The sequence below is a fragment of the Cnephaeus nilssonii genome (genome assembly GCF_951640355.1).
Source record: "Cnephaeus nilssonii genome assembly, chromosome: 8".
Taxonomy (NCBI): Eukaryota; Metazoa; Chordata; class Mammalia; order Chiroptera; family Vespertilionidae; genus Cnephaeus; species Cnephaeus nilssonii.
Window position 1 is genome coordinate 8505029 of NC_137079.1, and position 18916 is coordinate 8523944.

The 18916-nt window shown below is 41.3% G+C and overlaps 1 protein-coding gene across 6 annotated transcripts in view; it reads left to right on the forward strand.

Annotated features, from left to right (window-relative positions):
• The window catches only part of PRIMPOL (primase and DNA directed polymerase), a 42036-nt gene that overhangs the window by 17462 nt on the left and 5658 nt on the right, over positions 1-18916 (forward strand). For 4 of the 6 annotated variants that reach the window (XM_079778909.1, XM_079778913.1, XM_079778910.1 and 1 more), the window contains 5 exons: positions 133-429; positions 10348-10510; positions 12709-12797; positions 15711-15800; positions 15878-15986. In XM_079778909.1, the coding sequence (XP_079635035.1) occupies positions 133-429; positions 10348-10510; positions 12709-12797; positions 15711-15800; positions 15878-15986 (748 nt within the window). The remainder of the gene's footprint in view (positions 1-132; positions 430-10347; positions 10511-12708; positions 12798-15710; positions 15801-15877; positions 15987-18916) is intronic. The other 2 variants (XM_079778912.1, XM_079778914.1) reach the window with 2 other exon arrangements.

Consider the following 18916-nt stretch of genomic DNA (forward strand, 5'->3'; position numbering starts at 1 on the left):
GTAACAACTCAGTGCTAAAACCAAAAATAAGAAGGAGCCTTGCTGTGTAAAATTGGGTAGATTTGGGCCTAGATCTTAGGTTACAGTTTGTGAAAAAGAAGAAATAGATTAATCATAATTTTTTTTCTTTAGGTAATTTTGTGAGAAAGATTTTGCAGCCTGCTTTTCATTTGATTGCCAGTGGAGATGATGAAGATGATGGTGGGATTCCAGAGACAACCGGCCAAGCATTTTCCCATTTTTCTGAACCACCAATTAAACAAGGAATTTCCTGCAGTGAAATGTCCACAGATAAGGAGATTGGAGAGAGCTGGACATGGAATTCAAAGGCACCGGAGAGGCCGGGGTCCGCGGAGCGGAGCAGCCCGGACCTCTCCTTCTTGGTTGTGAAGGATCCTGCAGGGAAAAGGCGTCTCTTTGTGGATCTAGGTGAGTAGCATCAACAGCTCTGTGAGACCGTCCTGTGCACTGCTGTGAGGGACGAGTCCGTGCCTACTGTCACCCGAGGGTGCTTGCTGCCACCCCTGGTCCACAGTGACCGTGGGGTCACCAGCGGAATGTAGGCAGGGAGCTCGGGTTGCTGTTCAGAGATCTCAGGGAGGTCCCTGTGGGACGTAAGCGCCAGGCTTAATAGGACAGGGCAACATTTTTTTAGAAAACATTTTTATTGAAGTATAACATTCAGACAGAAACACGCATGATTCGTGAGTGTAAAGGTCAGTGAGTTCCCACAAAATGAGCAAGCCTGTCACCACATCACCCAAGACAAGAAATAGAAGGTGACCAGGACCCCAGCACCTCCTCCATCCCCTTCCAGGCATTACCCCTCCTCCGCAGAGCTAATATCTAATCTACCCTCTAATACCAGGGAGAGAGAAAGAGAGAGAGAGAGAGAGAGAGAGAGAGAGAGAGAGAGAGATATGCTGGATGTTTTGACGCCTCCCTCTTTTCTGAGATTTGGCACCACAAATCATCACTGTCTTGAAAGCTCTCCCATAGTCTCAGACTTTTTCCCTAACACATTTGTCCAGCTTTTCTCCTTATTTATTTAGGAGGATTGCCTCCAAAATACTCTAGTTTGCTATTTCTGGATGTGGCATTCTTTCTTGCCATCTCCAATTTATTTTAATTTATGTGTTGCTTTTGCTTACATCTGGTAAAATGTAAAATGAATTTTTAAAAAATATATTTATGTATATATTTTTGTCCTTGAAGGTGATTTTATTCACCTTCATTTTATTATTTTTTTGAATTAAGATATAATTGACATACAACATTAGTTTGAATGTACAACATTAATTTGAAGTATGCAGCATAATGATTTGATATTTGTACATATTGTACAATAATCACCACAGTGAGTCTAGTTGACATCCATCACACTGGACATAGTTACAGAAATTTTTCTTTCTTGTGATGAGATCTTTTAAGATCTCTCTTAGCAGCTTTCATATGTATGATACAGCATTTTTTAAAAACTATATTTTTATTCAGAGAGGAAGGGAGAGGGAGAGAGAGAGAGAAACAATAATGAGAATCATCGCTCGGCCTCCTGTACACCCCCTACTAGGGATTGAGCCTGCAACCCGGGCATGTGCCCCTGACTGGAACTGAACCCAGGACCTTTCAGTCCATAGGCTGACGCTCTATCTACTGACCCAAACCAGCCAGGGCACGATACAGTATTATTAACTATAGTTGCCATGCGGTACTTACATCCCCAGGACTTACTTATTTTAGAGCTGGAAGTGTTTATCTTTTGACTTCCCTTTACCCACTTGGCCCACTTCCCAACCAAGGCAACTACCAGAAGTGGCTGTTCTCTGTAGCTATGAGCTTGGTTTTGGTTTGGGTTTTTTTAGATTTCACAATATAAGTAAGATCATTTGGTATTTGTTTTTGTCTGACTTATTTAGCATAATGTCCTCAAGTCCATACAAATAGTCACAAATGATAGAATTTCTTTGTTTATTTTGGCTGAATAAAATTCCATTGTACAGTAGTCCCCCTTATCTGATGGTGATATGTTCCAAGACCCTAGTAGATGCCTGAAACTGGATAATACTGTACCCTATGTATATTATGTTTTTTTCCTATACATACATACCTATGATGAAGTTTCATTCATAAATTAGGCACAGTAAAAGCAACAATAATTAACAAAATAGAATAATTATAACAATATACTAAAGTTATGTGAATGTAGTCTTTCTCTTTCTCTCAAAATATTTTACTGTACTGTACTGTACTCACCTTTCCACTTAAATGAAGCACTGTCTGGCTTTTCTTTGCCAGCATCACTGCTCTTGTTCTTGGGGTCATTATTATCCTCCTATATAATAAAAGGCTAATATGCAAATCGACTGACCTGGGAAACGACCAGTCGCTATAACGTGCACTGACCACCAGGGGGCAGACACTCAATGCAGGAGCTGCCCCTGGTGGTCAGTACACTCCCACAGGGGGAGCACTGCTCAGTCAGAAGCCGGGTGAGCGCAGCGGCAGTGGCAGGAGCCTCTCCTGACTCCGAGGCAGCGCTAAGGAGCAGCGAGCAGGTGGGTGGTGAGGAGCGATGGCTCCTGGACTGCGAGAGGGATGTCTGACTGCCAGCTTAGGCCTGCTCCCTGCAGGAAGAGGGCCTAAGCCAGCAGGCAGACATCCCCTGAGGGGTCCCGGACTATGAGAGGGTGCAGGCCAAGCTGAGGGCCCTCTCCCCCCGGAGTGCATGAATTTTCGTGTACTGAGCCTCTAGTATAAAATAAGGGTCAGCTGAACACAAGCATTGCAACTCTGCAAGATGATCTGATAACCAAGATGGTTATAAATGACTAATGGACGAGAAGTGAAAGGGATGATTCATGCCCCTTGCAGACTGAAGCAGGATGGCGTGGGATTTCATCATAAACTCAGAACGGTACACAATTTAAAATTTATGGATTGTTTATTTCAGGAATTTTCCATTTCATATTTTCAGAACATGGTTGACCACAGGTAACTGAAACTGCAGAAAGCAAAACCTCAGATAAGGGGAGGTTACTGTATATATGTAGTTTGTTGGAGGAGTCTTTAAAGCTTTTTACACATAATATCACATCATCTGCAAATAGAGTTCTTCCTTTCCAATTTGGATCCCTTTTATTTCTTTTTCTTGACTAATTTCTGGGTAGGACTTTCAATTCTTTGTTGAATGGGTGGTGAGAGTGGGCATCCTTGTCTAATTTCTGATCTTAACGGAAAACTTTTTAGCGCTTCCTTGTATAATGTTAGATGTGGGCTTGTCATATGTGGCCTTTATTATGTTGAAGTACATTCCCTCTGTATTCACCTTGTTGAGAGTTTTAACCATAAGCAGATGTTGAATATTGTCAGTTGTTGCTGCTGTTTGCATTTATTGAGATAGTCATATGATTTTTATCTTTCATTTTGTTAATGTGGTATATCATATGGTTTGTTTTTTGGATATTGAAGCATCCTTGCATTCCTGGACTAAATCTAATTTGATCATGGGGTATGATTCAATATAATGCATTGTTGAATTTGGTTTGCTAATACTATTTTGAAGATTTTTATATCTATGTTATCAGATATATTAGCCTGTAATTTTGTTTTCTTGTGGAGTCCTTGTCTGGTTTTGCTATCAGGATGATGCTAGCCTTGTAAAATGAATTTGTAAGTGTTCTCTTTTATTTTTTTGGAAGATTTTGAGAACTATTGGTATTGATTTTTGTTTGAATATTTGGTAGAATTCACATTTAAAGTCATCTGATCCTGGACCTTTGTGAGAGGTTTTGGATTACTGATTCAATCTCCTTACTAAGTAATCGAACATTAACATTTTCTGTTTCCTCATGATTCAGTATTAGAAGAAAGTTCCTAGGAATTTATCTATTTATTCTAGGTTGTTGGCATGTGATTGTTGTAGTCTCTTATGATCTTATGATCCTTTATATTTCTGTAGTATCAGGTATAACATCTCCTCTTTTGTTTCTGACTATTTAAGTCTCCCCTTGCCCATCCCCCTCCTCATCCCCCCAGCCAACGCATGAGTCTAGCTAAAGGTTGTCTTTATTCAAAGAACTGGTTCTTGGTTCAATGATCTTATCTATTATTTTTTTAGTTTCTATTTCATTTACTAGTATATCTGCTCTGATCTTTGGTATTTCCTTCTACTAACTTTGGGCTTTGCTTTTTCTTCCTTTTTTAGTTCTTTGTCATGTAAAGTTAGGTTGTTTAAGATTTCTGTTGCTGTTTTATTTTATACTAGAGACCTGGTACGCGAAATTCGTGCATGGATGTGTGTGAGGTGGGTACCTCAGCCCGGCCTGCACCCTCTCTCAATCCGGGAATGCTGGCTCCTAACCCCTCACCTGCCTGCCTGCCTCATTGCCCCTAACCACTCTGCCTGCCTGATTGCCCCTAACCACTCACCTGCCTGCCTTATCACCCCTAACCACTTGTCTGCCTGCCTGATCGCTCCTAACTGCTAGCCTGCCTGTCTGATTGTCCCTAACTGCCTCTGCCTGCCTGCCTGATGCCCCTAACTGCCTCTTCCTCGGCCCCCACAGCCACGGCTTCATCTGGAAGGACATCTGGAAGGTCATTCAGCTCTCTGGTCTAATTAGTATATCACGCTTTTATTATTATAGACTAGAGGCCCGGTGCATGAAATTCGTGCATCAGGGTATGTCCAACTGATTGGGCCTAAACCGGCAGTCAGACATCCCTCTCACAATCTGGGACCACTGGCTTCTTAACTGCTCACCTGCCTGCCTGCCTGATCGCCCCTAACTGCCCCTGCTGGCCTGGTCACCCCCAACTGCCCCCCCTGCCGGCCTAGTCACTTCCAACTGCCCCTCCTGCTAGCCTGGTTGCCCCTAACTGCCCCACCTGCCGGCCTGGTCACCCCTTACTGCCCCCACCCTGCCGGCCAGGTCACCCTAACTGCCCCCACCCCGCCAGCCTGGTCGCCCCTTATTGCCCCCCATGTTGGCCTGGTAGCCCCTCACTGCCCCCTCTCCCCCCCGCCGGCCTGGTCACCCCTAACAGCTCCCCCCCCCATGGGCCTGTGTGCCCCACACAGCCTGCTGCTTGGTCGTTTGGTCGCCCCTCACTGTCCCCCTGCCAGCTAGTCACCCCACGCAGCCTATTGGGTTGTCGGTTCAGTTACGATGGTCGCTTAGGCTTTTATATACGCTGAGTGGCCAGATTATTATGACCACCCCATCAGTACTTCGTTTGGCCACCTTTTGCCTTCAATACTGCGGTAATTCTTCTTGGCATTGACTCCATGAGATGTTAAAAGGTGATGCAAGGAATCTGACACCGTGCCTGATGAATAGCACTGTCCAGTTCTGTGAGATTTGATGGTTGTGGAACCAGCTGCCTGATAGCTCTTTTAACTTCGTCCCACAAATGCTCAATTGGATTGAGATCGTGGGGGCCACCTAAGCAAGGTAAAGTCTCCCTCATGTTCTGGAAACCACTCCTGCACAATACGAGCACCTGGCATGGCGCATTGTCTTGTTGGAAGAAGCCATCTCCATTGGGATACGCCATCAACATGATAGGATGAACTTGATCAGCAACGATACTTAGGTATGTTGTGCTATTCAGACGTTGTTCCACACGAATTAAAGGGCCCAAATCATGCCAGGAAAACATGCCCCAAACCATAACACTGCCCCCACCAGCTTGAAGCGTTGTACTCATGCATGTGGGGTGCATGCTTTCATGCAGTTTCCGTGAAATTCTCACTCTGCCATCTGCATGATGCAACTGGAAACATGATTCATCAGACCACATGAGTTTTTTCCAATGCTCGACTGTCCAATCCTTGTGTTCCTGTGCGAATTGGAGACGTTTTATCTTGGTAACTGCAGACAGCAAAGGTGTTCGAACAGGCCTTCGGCTTCCATATCCCATACGATGCAGTGTGCAGCTAATTTGCCTACAAACGTCAGATGGTCATAATAATCTGGCCACTCAGTATATATAGATTTTTATTGATTTCAGAGAGGGAGAGTGAGAGAGAGACAGAAACATCAATGATGAGAGAGAATCATCAATTGGCTGCCTCCTACATGCCCACCCCCGACTGGGGATCCGAGGCCACAACCCAGGCACATGCCCTAACTGGGAATTGAACCACAATTTCCAGATTCACAGGTCGACATTCAACCACTGAACCACATGGGCTGGGTGAGATTTTTGTTTCTTGAGGTGTAGGCATTTATGCTACACTTCTTGCACTGCATTTGCTGCATCTCATAAGTTTTGGTGTGTTGCATTTCCATTTTCTTTTGTCTCGAGGTATTTTTTTTATCTCTCTCTTGAATTCTTTGTTGACCCTTTGGTTGTTCAAATAGCATGTTGTTTAATCTCTACGTATTTGTGAGTTGTCTAGTTTTCTTTTTGTAATTGATTTCTATTTCATATCATTATGGTTGAAAAAGATGCTTGATATGAGTTCAGTCTTCTTAAATTTGTTAAGACTTGTTTTTAATGCATGATCTGTCCTGGAGAATGTTACATGTGCAACTTGAGAAGAATGTGTATTATGTTGCTTTAGAATGCAATGTTTTGTATATGACTGTTATATTGATCTGATCTAACATGTCATTCCAGGCTGATGCTTTCCTATTGATCATCTTTGGGATGGTCTATTCATTTATTAAGAGGGTATTAATGTTCGATACTATTATTGTTGTGCTGTATATTTCTTCTTTTTGGTCTATTAGTATTTCTGTTATATACTTAAGTACTCCTTTGTTGGTTGCATAAATATTTACAAATGTTTTATCTTCTTTTTGGATTGACCCCTTAATTGTTATGTAATGCCTTGCTTTGTCTCACCATAATCTTTGATGGGTTTTGGGTTTGTTGATTTTCTTTAATGGTATGTTTAGATTTCTTTCTCATTATCTTCTGTGTATCTACTCTAGATTTGTGCTGTGTGATTATTATGAGTTTTACATATAACAACTTATAACAATATGTAGCAAATTGGTAACTAAACTTTGAATGCATTCTAAAGTTCTATATTTTTACTATCTCTATGTTTTTGATATCACAATTTACATTTTTTATTTTCTAGATCCCTTAACTAATTATTACAGTTAGCTGCTTTTCATACTTGCTTTATAAGTGATTAATTCACTACTTTTACTACACATATACCTTTACAAGTGTAATTTATACTTTCATATGTTTTCCTATTATGAGTTAGTGCTCGTTGGTCAGCTCTAAGAGGTCCCTTGAACATTTCTTGTAAGGTTGGTTTTGTGGTGATGAACTCCTTAACTTTTGCTTGTCTGGAAAACTACCCTTTAAAATGAATGAGTTTGCCAGTGTTGGGGAAAGCCCCAAAAGTCTAAATTCAAGATGGATTCTGAAGAACTGACACGTTGCCTTATTCAAATTCATAAAAGCTTTAATAGGAGAAACACATACAGGGGCAAAGCAGCGGCTCCCAGTGGTGGTGGGCTGGGAAAAATCCACACCCCTCCCAAGACAGAGTTCCCTTTTTAAAAAATATATTTTTTATTGATTTTTTTTTTTTTTTTAGTTATTGTATTCCTCTGCTCTGTGAATTATGTCTGATACTTTCTTGTATTTTCTATCTCTTTGTTCAAGTTTTCACTGATTGACGCTCAACCACTGAGCCACGCCGGCCGGGCTTTTATTGATTTTAGAGAGGAAGGGAGAGGGAGAGAGAGATAGAAACATCAATGATGAGAATCATTGATCTTGATCGGCTGCCTCCTGCTCGCCCCCTACTGGGACCGAGCCCACAACTCTGGCATGGGCCCTGACAGGGAATGGAACTGTGACCTCCTGGTTCATAGGTCAACGCTCAACCATTGAGCCACACCGGCCAGGCCAGAGTTCCTTTTTAAAAGGGGTTAATGCAAAACCAGATGATGGGTAGTTGTATAAACCTCCCAAGAGAACAAAGTATCACTTCCTCCTCCTCCTCCTCTTCCTCTTCCTCTTCCTCCTCCCTTTTCCTCCCTTTCCCTCTCTCTATCCCTTTCCCTTCTGGGACTCCTGTAATGTAATGTTAGTCTGCTTAATGTGGTTCCCTAATCCCTTAAACTGTCTTTACCTTTTAAATTCTTTTCTCTTTTTGATTCTCTGGGTGATCTGATTCTCTGCCCTGTCTCTAATTCACTGTTCTCTCTTCTGCTTCATCTTCTCTGCTGTTGAATCCTTCTAGTGTCTTTTTCAGTTTAGTTATTGTATTCCTCTGCCCTGTGAATTATGTCTGATACTTTCTTATATTTTCTGTCTTTGTTAAAGTTCTCACTGTTGATCCATTCTCCTCTGAGTTTGTTGAGCATCTTCATGATCATTACATTGAACTCTATATTGGGTAATTAGTTAATACATTTCGGACCAGTAGTTTTATTGCTAGCTTTATCCAGTGGCCAGATAAGTTTCTATTGAACGAGTACAAAAAAAGTTTTATATAAATGTTAAAGGCACGCTTTAAAATTAAATACCCATTGCATTTTGAAGTTATTTATTACATGTTCTTACAAGCTAATATCTTTTTAAAGAATTCTCGTGGCTGGCCATAAGCCTTAACTCTTTGCACTCGCTTTTTTCTCGATTCCTTTATTCTAATGCTAACCGTGTCGAGTCACACTCAACATCCGAGTGCAAAAGGTTAAAACAGAAAACACGAGAATTCTCGTGATCCGTCCGCAATGTGTTAATTTCATTAAGTTTTTTTTTTTCCTTAAGTTTTATCTGGTTCTTTCATTTGGAACATATTCCTGTGTCTTCTCATTTTTCTTAATTCTTTGTGTTGGTTTCTATGCATTAGATGAAACCGCCACCTCTCCCAGTCTTGAAGGGTTGGCTTTGTGTAGGAGATGAACGTTCTGGTTTAACCCTGTTCTGCCCTGGCTATTGTCTATCAAGCCTTCGTGATTGCCCAAGCAGGCTTTTTAAAAAAAACTCTAATAACTCCCAGTAGTTGAGGGTGTGCCAGAAACAGTCTGTGTCTCAAAAGGGAGCATCATAGCACCTAGATTTATGCTGATTGGAAGCCGGACCCTCAGGCTGCAGCTTTTAAAGGATGCTAATAGACACAGTCCTGTCCTATGGGCTGGAAGTGTAAGCCCCAAGGCCACCAGAGCCAGGCAATCTGGAGGTGTTTCCTGAGCAGGAGTCACAAAATCAGGTGCTGGACGAGTGTATGAGCTCCTTTATGGGGCATGCCAGTGAGCTGTAGCGAGGTAGAGGAAGAGGCAAAGATAGTGTCCCCTGGCTTACATTCTCTGGGAATAGCTCTGTAGCCTCAAAATTGTGTGTCAAACCTGAAACCTGCAACTAAGGGGGAAGCTCTAAGACAAGCAATTAAGACTCTTTCATAGAAAAGCTGTGTTTCAATCTGCTGTCTGTGCAGTGCCCTGGGGGTGGCAGCCTGCCAAGAACTGCCTCTCCAATTGTTACAGTCCTGTGGGACCCACAAACGCAAGGCAATCGAGGGGTGCCCCCTGAGTGGCAAGTGGGGCCCCAGACGAGTGTAGAAGCGCCCCTCTGGGAGATCGTGGTGCTCTGGACACAGCCTGAGAGCACAGAGGAGTGAGACAGAGGGCGTGCCCAGCTGGCACCTGCTGAAGAAAGAAAGAAGAAAGAGGACAGAAGAAAAGGTGGTGCCAGTGGCTTTAACAAGGCAGAGGGATGGCAGGAAGATGGTACCCACCAGCCTCCATCCCCAAAGGGTGTGTGAGCAGGCCCCGCACCCACAGACCAACGCTTTAAATCTGCAAATGGGTTTCTTGCACATAAAGTGGTGCTTTTCAAAGGGCTGCTTCCGGCCCGGTGGGTGCGTGTACCTGTGAGCCCTTTAAGAGCCATGCCTGTTGGCCACGGCCCCGCAGGTTTCATGTCTGTGAACCCCAGGTGATCTTCGAAGCCAGGTGTTTGGGAGGTTTTGTTTCTCAATTGCTGGTCTAAAAAGTTGGGGTTCCCCAGGAGGATTTCAGGGTTCCACACTACCCCCTCCCCCATGTGGTGGGTTGCCCTTCCAGGAGTGGGGTTGCGGTGAGAGTGTGTCTCAGCCTTTCCTGCCTGTTTTGATGTGGCTTCCTTTCATTTTCTCTCTGTGAAGGGGGACTTCCACCGGATTCTAGGTTTTTTCCAGAGTTCGTTTTTCTATCTATACCTGAGGTTCATTGTGACCACAGGAAGAGGTGAGCTCAGGGTCTTTCTAGGTTGCCAATGTGAATCAGAACCGTCGTTTCTTCTAAAAATGCTATGCAAGTTAATTTCACACTTGCTGACTATAAAAACAACTGAAAACATGCGTTCATACTGCTTTGTTAATTTTTTATATAGGAGTTTATACAAGAAATAGAAACTTCCGGCTGTATAAGTCATCAAAAAAAGGAAAGCCTGTGGTGTTGGAGGTCGCTGAAGATAACAGGTTTTCTCTTACACAGTCAGAGAACATCTCTGAAGAGGAACAGTATTTCCTCTCTTCTCTGGTCAGCAATGTCAGGTATGTAGTATCAGAATTAAACCATTGTGTATTCACGATTATTACACAGTGAATGGCATTGCACAGCACTAAAATGTAAATTGTGTAAATTCATTCTACCTTAAAAAACAAGTAAGTCAGTTCTTAAAATTCTAGGTTACTGTTTTCTTTTGTCTATTAACTGAAACATAATAGTAAAATTTATTTTCTAACCACATAGTATTCTGTGTTCTTTTATAATTATGTTTTATATATTTTTCCAGTTTTTCTAAAATGATGAACATTTCTTTCTTTTTAAAAAAAAAATATTTTATTGATTTTAGACAGGAAGGGAGAGGGAGAGAGATATAGATGAGAAAGAATCATTGATCGGCTGCCTCCTATACGCCCCCTACTGGGGATTGAGCCCGAAACCCAGGCATATGCCCTTGGCCGGAATCGAACCTGGGACCCTTCAGTCCACAGGCTGACGCTCTATCCATTGAGCCAAACCAGGTAGGGCTAAAATGATTAACATTTCTATAAAGAAGAAAATAAAAATAGTTTTATTGCATTTAGAAATATAATTACTATTAACATTTCATTTTTTCATATATGCACATACATATATAATTTATGTAACTCCATCATTTAAAAAATATTTGTTGAGGTTATATGGTATGTCACCTGTTTTATCCACTCAACATATTCTGAATATTTGCCAAGTTAATAGTTTGCCAGCAGTTAATTATAAAACTTTTTATACCTATGTAATTTTCCATTGTATTGATATACTCTAATTAGTTCTATTGTTGAACATTTGATTTTACATGTTTTGGTCATTTAAAAAAGTGTGAAAGACATCTTTCAACAGAAATATTTGCCTTTAGCCCAGCCAGTGTGGCTCAGTGGTTGAGCATCAACCCATGAACCAGGAGATCACGGCTTGATTCCTGGTCAGGGCTCCTGTCTGGGTTGTGAGCTCAATCCCCAGTAGAGGGATTGTAGGAGGCAACCAATCAATCACTCTCTTTCATTATTGATATTTCTATCTCTCCCTGTCCCTTCTTCTCTCTGAAATAAGTTAAAGAATATATACATATACTGTATATATATTTGCCTTTAATCCCCTTAATTCTAGGCTTGCAATTTTTGTTAGTCCAAAGCACTAAATTACCTTGTTAACTTGCTCTTCCTTTGCCTTTCCCAGATATAATCTTAAAGAGAAACTCCATATAACTGAATTTTAATAAAAATGTTTAAATTGTTTGCTGTAGGGAAAATTGTGTCTGGATTGTTAATGTGCAGCAGTCCCAAGGAAGGTGGGGAGATGGTTGCTTTTCTTCAGATGTTTCTGGACTGTTTGAGTTCTTCCATAACATATCTCAGAAGTAATGTCAAAGATTACCTTTAAGTTTCCTTACCTTTAAAATGGAAATAATGTTTACATCTGTCTTAGGGAGTTGTTAGGATTAAATAAGTTAAAACTACATACAAAATACTTATGCAGTGCCTGGCACATAGTATCTGCTCAGTAAATGTTGTAGTAGTGGTAGCAGTTTCTGAGATCTGGAAGTAGTATGGGAGTAGTGTAAAATTGTATGACAGTTGCTGCCCCCAGTTGTTGGTACCAGAATAAGATCACATTCTATCATGTATGGAAAAGCAACATAGGGGACCTCTGATAGATACAGCCTGAAGTACCCCATTTCTTTTGTAGCTTCAATATTAATTTCACAGAAATGCAGAGTTCTACTGAATTAGAGCTTCCTTTGTTGTCTTTTGTGTATCCAAGTAGAGGATTTCTTTCTGAAATTAAAGGCAAAATTCTTTACAGTTATGAATGCATCTTTTATTTTTGTTAATTTCAATCCATTTTTCCCTTTGCTGCCACCTGTCTTTTCCTTCTCTTTTCTTCCCATTATTCACACTTTTAAATCGTTGTAACAAACATTTCAGAGGCTCTGTCTGTTTGAGGAATTACACTTCCTTCCATCCCTTCAGCAGCCTTGGAGTCCTCGGCTCACTCTGCAGGAAAATGTTTTAAGTGATCACCACACTCTTTTTATGTGGGTAGGATTGGTGCTCTTATAGGCAAATGTGGCATAAATGTCCTGGCATAATAGCTCTTGAACAGAGGATTTTAATATGGAATTCTTTGAAATTGTTTCTTTTCTGGTAGCTATGTCTCTTTAATTCTAATATAATATTATTTTGTTTCTTGAACATATTTTCTTCAGATTCTCAGATACTTTACGAGTACTTAGATGTGACGCATCCGAGAATAAACAAAAACAGGCTGGGCATTTTAATAGTACCAGCACTTCAGGTAATTTTACAAAAATAATTTTCTATGAAAATTTAAGGATGTTAAATCTGTTTTGACTTTAAAATCTTAAGTCTTATATATTCATATTTATTGATCTTTTAAAATGAGTTTCTATCCAAAATGAAAATTAAAAAGAGATATTTTAAAAAGCGTATTCACTAATTTTCATTTATACCATTTTGGAAAAAACCCTACCAAAGGAATATATGGCTTGTATAAAATGAACACATATTAAAATAAAACACCTACCAGTTCTCTTCATCTTCTGTCTGCAAAGGGATGACCACTGTCAGTAGCTTCCTATTTAACCAGGAGGGTTTTTCCTGTATTTCCAGTAACATGGAGAGCATCTCATTCTTTTAATGGCTGCAGTTTCTCATGAAAACTATATATTCTTCATTCCTATACTGAAGAACATACAGGGGTTTTTCTAAGATTTCCTACATAAACTCTCCAGTGAACATTTTTATATACATATTTTGGGCTATTATTATTTACTAGAGGCCCGGTGCACAAAATTCGTGCATGTATTGGGGCCTTCTGGCTGCTAGCCGGGGCCTGCCTTCCCCAGCTGCCAGCTGCCGGCCGGGACCTTCCTTCGTTTCATGCCACCCCCTGGTGGTCAGCGCACATCATAGCAAGCAATCAAACTCTGTCTCCTAGTCTAATTCCCAAGGGGACACTTTGTGTATTAGCCTTTTATAGTATACTAGAGGCCCAGTGCACGAAATTTGTGCATAGGGGAGGAGGGGGGGCGGGGTGTCCCTTAGCCCAGCCTGCACCCTCTCCAATCTGGGAGCCCTCTCACAATCCAGGACTGCTGGCTCCCAACTGCTCGCCTGCCTGCTTTCCTGATTGCCCCTAACCGCTTCTGCCTGCCAGCCTGATCACCCCCTAACCACTCCACTGCCAGCCTGATTGATGTCTAACTGCTCCCCTGCCAGCCTGTTTGCCCCCAACTTCCCTCCTCTGCTGGCCTGGTCACCCCTAACTGCCCTCCCCTGCAGGGTTGATCGCCTCCAACTGCCCTCCCTTGCAGGCCTGGTGCCTCCCAACTGCCCTCCCCTGCTGGCCATCTTGTAGTGGCCATCTTGTGTCTACATGGGGGCAGGATCTTTGACCACATGGGAGCAGCTATATTGTGTGTTGGAGTGATGGTCAATCTGCATATTACTCTTTTATTAGATAGGATATTGGCCTGGTGCACGGGTGGGGGCCAGCTGGTTTGCTCTGGTGTCCCGGATCAGTGTGGGGGTTCCCTTGGGGCGTGGGATGGCCTGGGTGAGGGGCCTGTGGTGGTTTTCAGGACAGCCACGCCCCCTGGCGACCCAAGCGGAGGCCTTGGTATCTGGAATTTATTCACCTTCTACAATTGAAACTTTGTATCCTGGAGCGGAGCCAAGCCTCCTGCTCGCTCCGTGGCCGGCAGCCATTTCTGTTTGGATTTGTTTACCTTCTATAATTGAAACTTTGTAGCCTTGAGTGGAGGCGTAGGCCAGCCAGGGCAGGCGAAGCTTGGCTTCTTCTATCGCCTTGGAAACCCAAGCCTCTCTCCTACTTTCTCCGTGGCTGTAGCCATCTTGGTTGGGTTAATTTGCATACTCGCTCTGATTGGCTGGTGGGCATGGCTTGTGGGTGTAGCGGAGTTAGGCTCAATTTGCATATTACTCTTTTATTAGTAGGATAGATAATAGTGAAAAACTGAAAACAATCTAAGTGTACAACAAAATGGGATTGGTTCCATAATGTAAAATTCTCTGAAGTTATTTAATTAAAATTTACAAAGTCTATATAATATGGAAAATATCCAATTATGATATTAAGAGAAAAAGTAGACTCAACTTATATGTTGAGGTATGATCACAACTTTTAAAAAAGATGGATAACCTATTACATGACTAACAGTTATTTCTAGACATTGTTTCGGAGTTTGTTTCTCTTATTTCTGCTTTAATATATTTCAGTTTTCTCCAATCACGTGTATTACTTTTGTAACTGAAATACAGGCTTTTAGAAAAGTAGATTATTCTATCTTTAAATGTTGAATGAGATTGTAAATAAATTATTTAAATTATTCCAGTAGACTCTTAGATACAAAATGTAGCTGAATTGTCAGTGCCCTGCAGCTAAAGACCACCAGAGAACACACTGTGTTGAGCAAGCTGTTTATTACTGGTCACAGCGATGGAGAATGCACACCATGGAGCCATGGGCATCTCAGTAAAGGGTGTTAGGATTCGGGCTTGAGTTAGGGGCTTTGAGGAGGGCCTATCAGGGAGAGTTCTATGATGAAAATCTTGAGAAATCTTACCTAGAAAGAAGGCAGACTTTAGGGAGACTAAAGCTGTAACTGGTTAAGAAACAGCAGTTAACTATATTAGACAAGATAAGCTTGTATTTGATCATTTCTGTGGCTTGGAAAACGTCCGTTCGTTTTGTCTGTGTTCAGACGTGGTTACAGAGTGTTCATTTTTGTCTTGAATCATCATGGCCACAGAATGACCGCATTTGATGCTGAAGCTGTGTGAAATAGTTTGTGATGAGTGAACACGAGGGCTGAGCTGTGGTGCCCGGCCACCTGGTAGCCACACCCAAGCCTACCTCAGAGGACCAGGCCAGCTCCTGGGTGGAAGGGACTGCGCTTCCTTATCAGAGTGAAGAAAGAAATTGATATGATTATTACATGCTTTTGGTAATAATTAGTTGACATTTTGCTCAATTGAGAGGTTTGAATTTTACCTGCTTCCTGGTAGGATAATAAAAATCCATGACTGATTAGAAGGAACATTGCAAAAAGGGGTGAGTGGGAACCAAGGGGGAGGAGGTAATCCAAAATTATACCAAACAACTTCAATCAAAACTTCTCAACTTTTAACGATTATCATTTATAATTAATTTTTCTCTCTGTTGCAGTAGAAAACATTGAAGGTTTTCAGGGCTCACCCTACCCTGAAATTGATCAGTTTGTTCTTTCTTTGGTGAATAAAAATGGCATTAAAGGAGGTAAAGATAATCTTATTCTTTATTAGCTGTTTTATGATAGAGTAAAAATGCCTTTATAAACATTATTTGCATTTTAGGGATTCGGCGTTGGAACTACTTTTTTCCAGAAGAATTATTGGTTTATGACATTTGTAAATATCGCTGGTGTGGAAACATTGGAAGAGCCCACAAGAGTAATAATATCATGTAAGTAATATTGTTTATTCATAAGTTCTACATTTCTAACCAATATTTTTAATATTTATAATTTTTAAAGTTGAAAATATAAAAATGATTATTTTTATAATCTATATATATAAAAGTCTAAGTTGACTCGTGCATGCACGATACATAGAAAGTTCTCCCTGGTGCCAATCACGCGTGTGTGTCTTGATCTGTCATTGTCAATCGTGAATTTGGTTGACACTTCTATTTGCCCTTTCTCTTTATATTCGCCCTTTCAGGATAATAAGGATAATATATTCGCCCTTTCTTCTAATTAACTTCCTTTCCATGTGCACAAATTCATGCACCAGGCCACTAGTTTAGTTGTACCAGGCAGTCCTCAGGTTACATCTGATTCGACTTACATTGTATCGTGGTTACGTCGCCATCTCCCATTTACAATATTTATTTTTTAAAAAAGTTCTGTCATTTCGACGTATGTGCTTTATGTTTTTTATTATTTATTTACCACAAGTAAAGGTCAGGAATTACCTTTCTTTTAAATGTGTTTTACTGTTTCACTTCATTACTGCTGTATGTGCTTCATGTGAGTGACATAGGTACTTATGTAGGTGGGTTCCGACTTATGGCGAAAATCGAGTTACATTGCACCGAGGAACAGATCTCTGACATTACCCAAGGACTGCCTGGAATTCAATTTATATTTAGTTTGTGTCATAACATTTAATTTGAATATTTTAATTACAACCTTCCACCCAGCATCTATCATCTTAATTTGTACTTTATTTGGTAAAATAATCTAATAGATAGTATAACCTTGAGAAGACTAAGGTAGGATGCAGTGGGGCTAAACGAAACGAGATAGTAGATGATGAACAATGGTGGAAGATCTCTCTCCTTCTGTTGCCGTTGGCCCCTGACACCTTACTGAGTCTAAAGCTCAATGGAACAAATTTGGACAAGAAGGAAACTTCTCAGTGTTAAGAGTTGGAGTGAAGGTTATGTTTACGTGTTCAAGACAAAGAATGGTATAGAAGGAAACCACTATTTACTGAATGCTTGATGTCCATGCCAGGCCCTGTTTTAGTTTTAGTTTTCTTTTTAATCCCCTGGCAAAGGAGAGGAAGTTAAGGATGAAGTAAAACCAGAAAAGAATTTTAAACAATAAAAGGATATGTTTAGAACAGGGATAGAGTAGAAACCCAGTAGTTATCTCTATATATAAAAGCCTAAGCAACCGAACAACGAAATGACCGACCGCCGACCAATCACTATGACGTGCACTGACCATCAGGGGGCAGACACTCAATGCAGGAGCTGCTCCCTGGTGGTCAGTGCGCTCCCACAGCCAACCTCCTGCGGCTGGCCAACCTCCCATGGTCCCTCCCCCAGGCCAGCTGGCCCTGATCGGCCCCAAGGGCTGGCCAGGCCGAGGGACCCCACCCGTGCACAAATTCGTGCACTGGGCCTCTAGTGTTATATAAGAAATTGTGCTGTTTATCTACTTACTGTCAGAGCTGAGACCTCTGTATGTCCAGCATATACAGCACATGTACCAGACATGAGAACATGTCACATAGCAGGAGCTGGAAAGCCAGAAAGCATGCTGCGAGTGATTCTGTGCTGTACTGCACACGTAGTTTAATTCAGTAAACAACTTCAAAACGATGCTCAATACACAACACTGTAACATAGCAAAACACAAAGGAAGATATCACCCCTAGTCCTAGAACCAGTGACAACTATGGTTATGATTTTGTTGTATCTTTCTCGTCTTTTTCTATGCATATAACTTTACCAGAAAATTATCATCCATATATATGACCATCTTTTAACTTGCTGAAATTGTTGGGTTGCTATATATTTCTTTCTGAAGAATTACCAGTATTATGTATCCATAATCTACTTTTAGTTAACTGTGAAATACACAGAAAAGTGGCTCATGTACATGCACATTTTACAGACTAACACTTGCCACTCCTGCCCCCCATTGGAAGGAGCAGAACTTGCTCAAACCTCAGAAGCACCTTGTGGGCCCAACCCCAGTTTATTCCTCTTCTCTGGACCTCAGAGACAATAGCTATTATCCTGAATTTTGTGTAAGTTTTTCCCTTGCTTTCGGAAATTTTCCCCCATATGTATTTATATCTCGAAACAATATATTATTTCATCTTAGCTGATTTTTAACATTATGTAAATTGTATCCTTTGACTTGCTTTTTGGTCAACATTGTATTAGTGAGGTTCATCCATACTGCATGTAGCTATTGCTCACTTCTGCGTTATTGTAGAATAGGTCACTATATAAATATGCCAGTTTATCTCTCCTATGGTCATGTGGCTTTCTATGATGAATAATGAAGCTACACATATGCTTTTGCATATTGCCTAATGCACATGAGTTTCTCAGAATATATATCTAAAAATAGTTGCTGTCATAGAATATGCACGTATTTAATTTTACTAAGTAGTAATTATTTTTCCTACTGGCCATGCTAATTTATACTCCCACCAGCAGTGTTTTCAGATTTTCTACTGCTCCATATTCTCACCAAAACTAGTATCATTAGGTTTAAAACATTTGGGTTGGCCAATCTGGTAGGTGTAAAATATTGTAGTTTCATATGAATTTCCCTGATGACTAGTGTGAATTTGAGGATTGCATTGTCAAACCACACTCAGGAATCGAGATTCTTACCGAGTGTCAAGCTTTACTGAAAGATCCAAGGAATCAGAAGCACAGGTGAAGCAGACTGAGGCCGGGGACACCTGGCAGGTCTCCCGGGCCCTTCCTGCACTGATGCTCTCTGACTCAGGTTAAAGGCTGAGGCAGAGCCCGGCCAGCATGGCTCAGTGGTTGAGCATCGACCTATGAACCAGGTCATGGTTCGATTCCCGGTCAGGGCACATGACCTGTTGTGGGATCGATCCCCAGTGTGGGGCCTGCAGGAG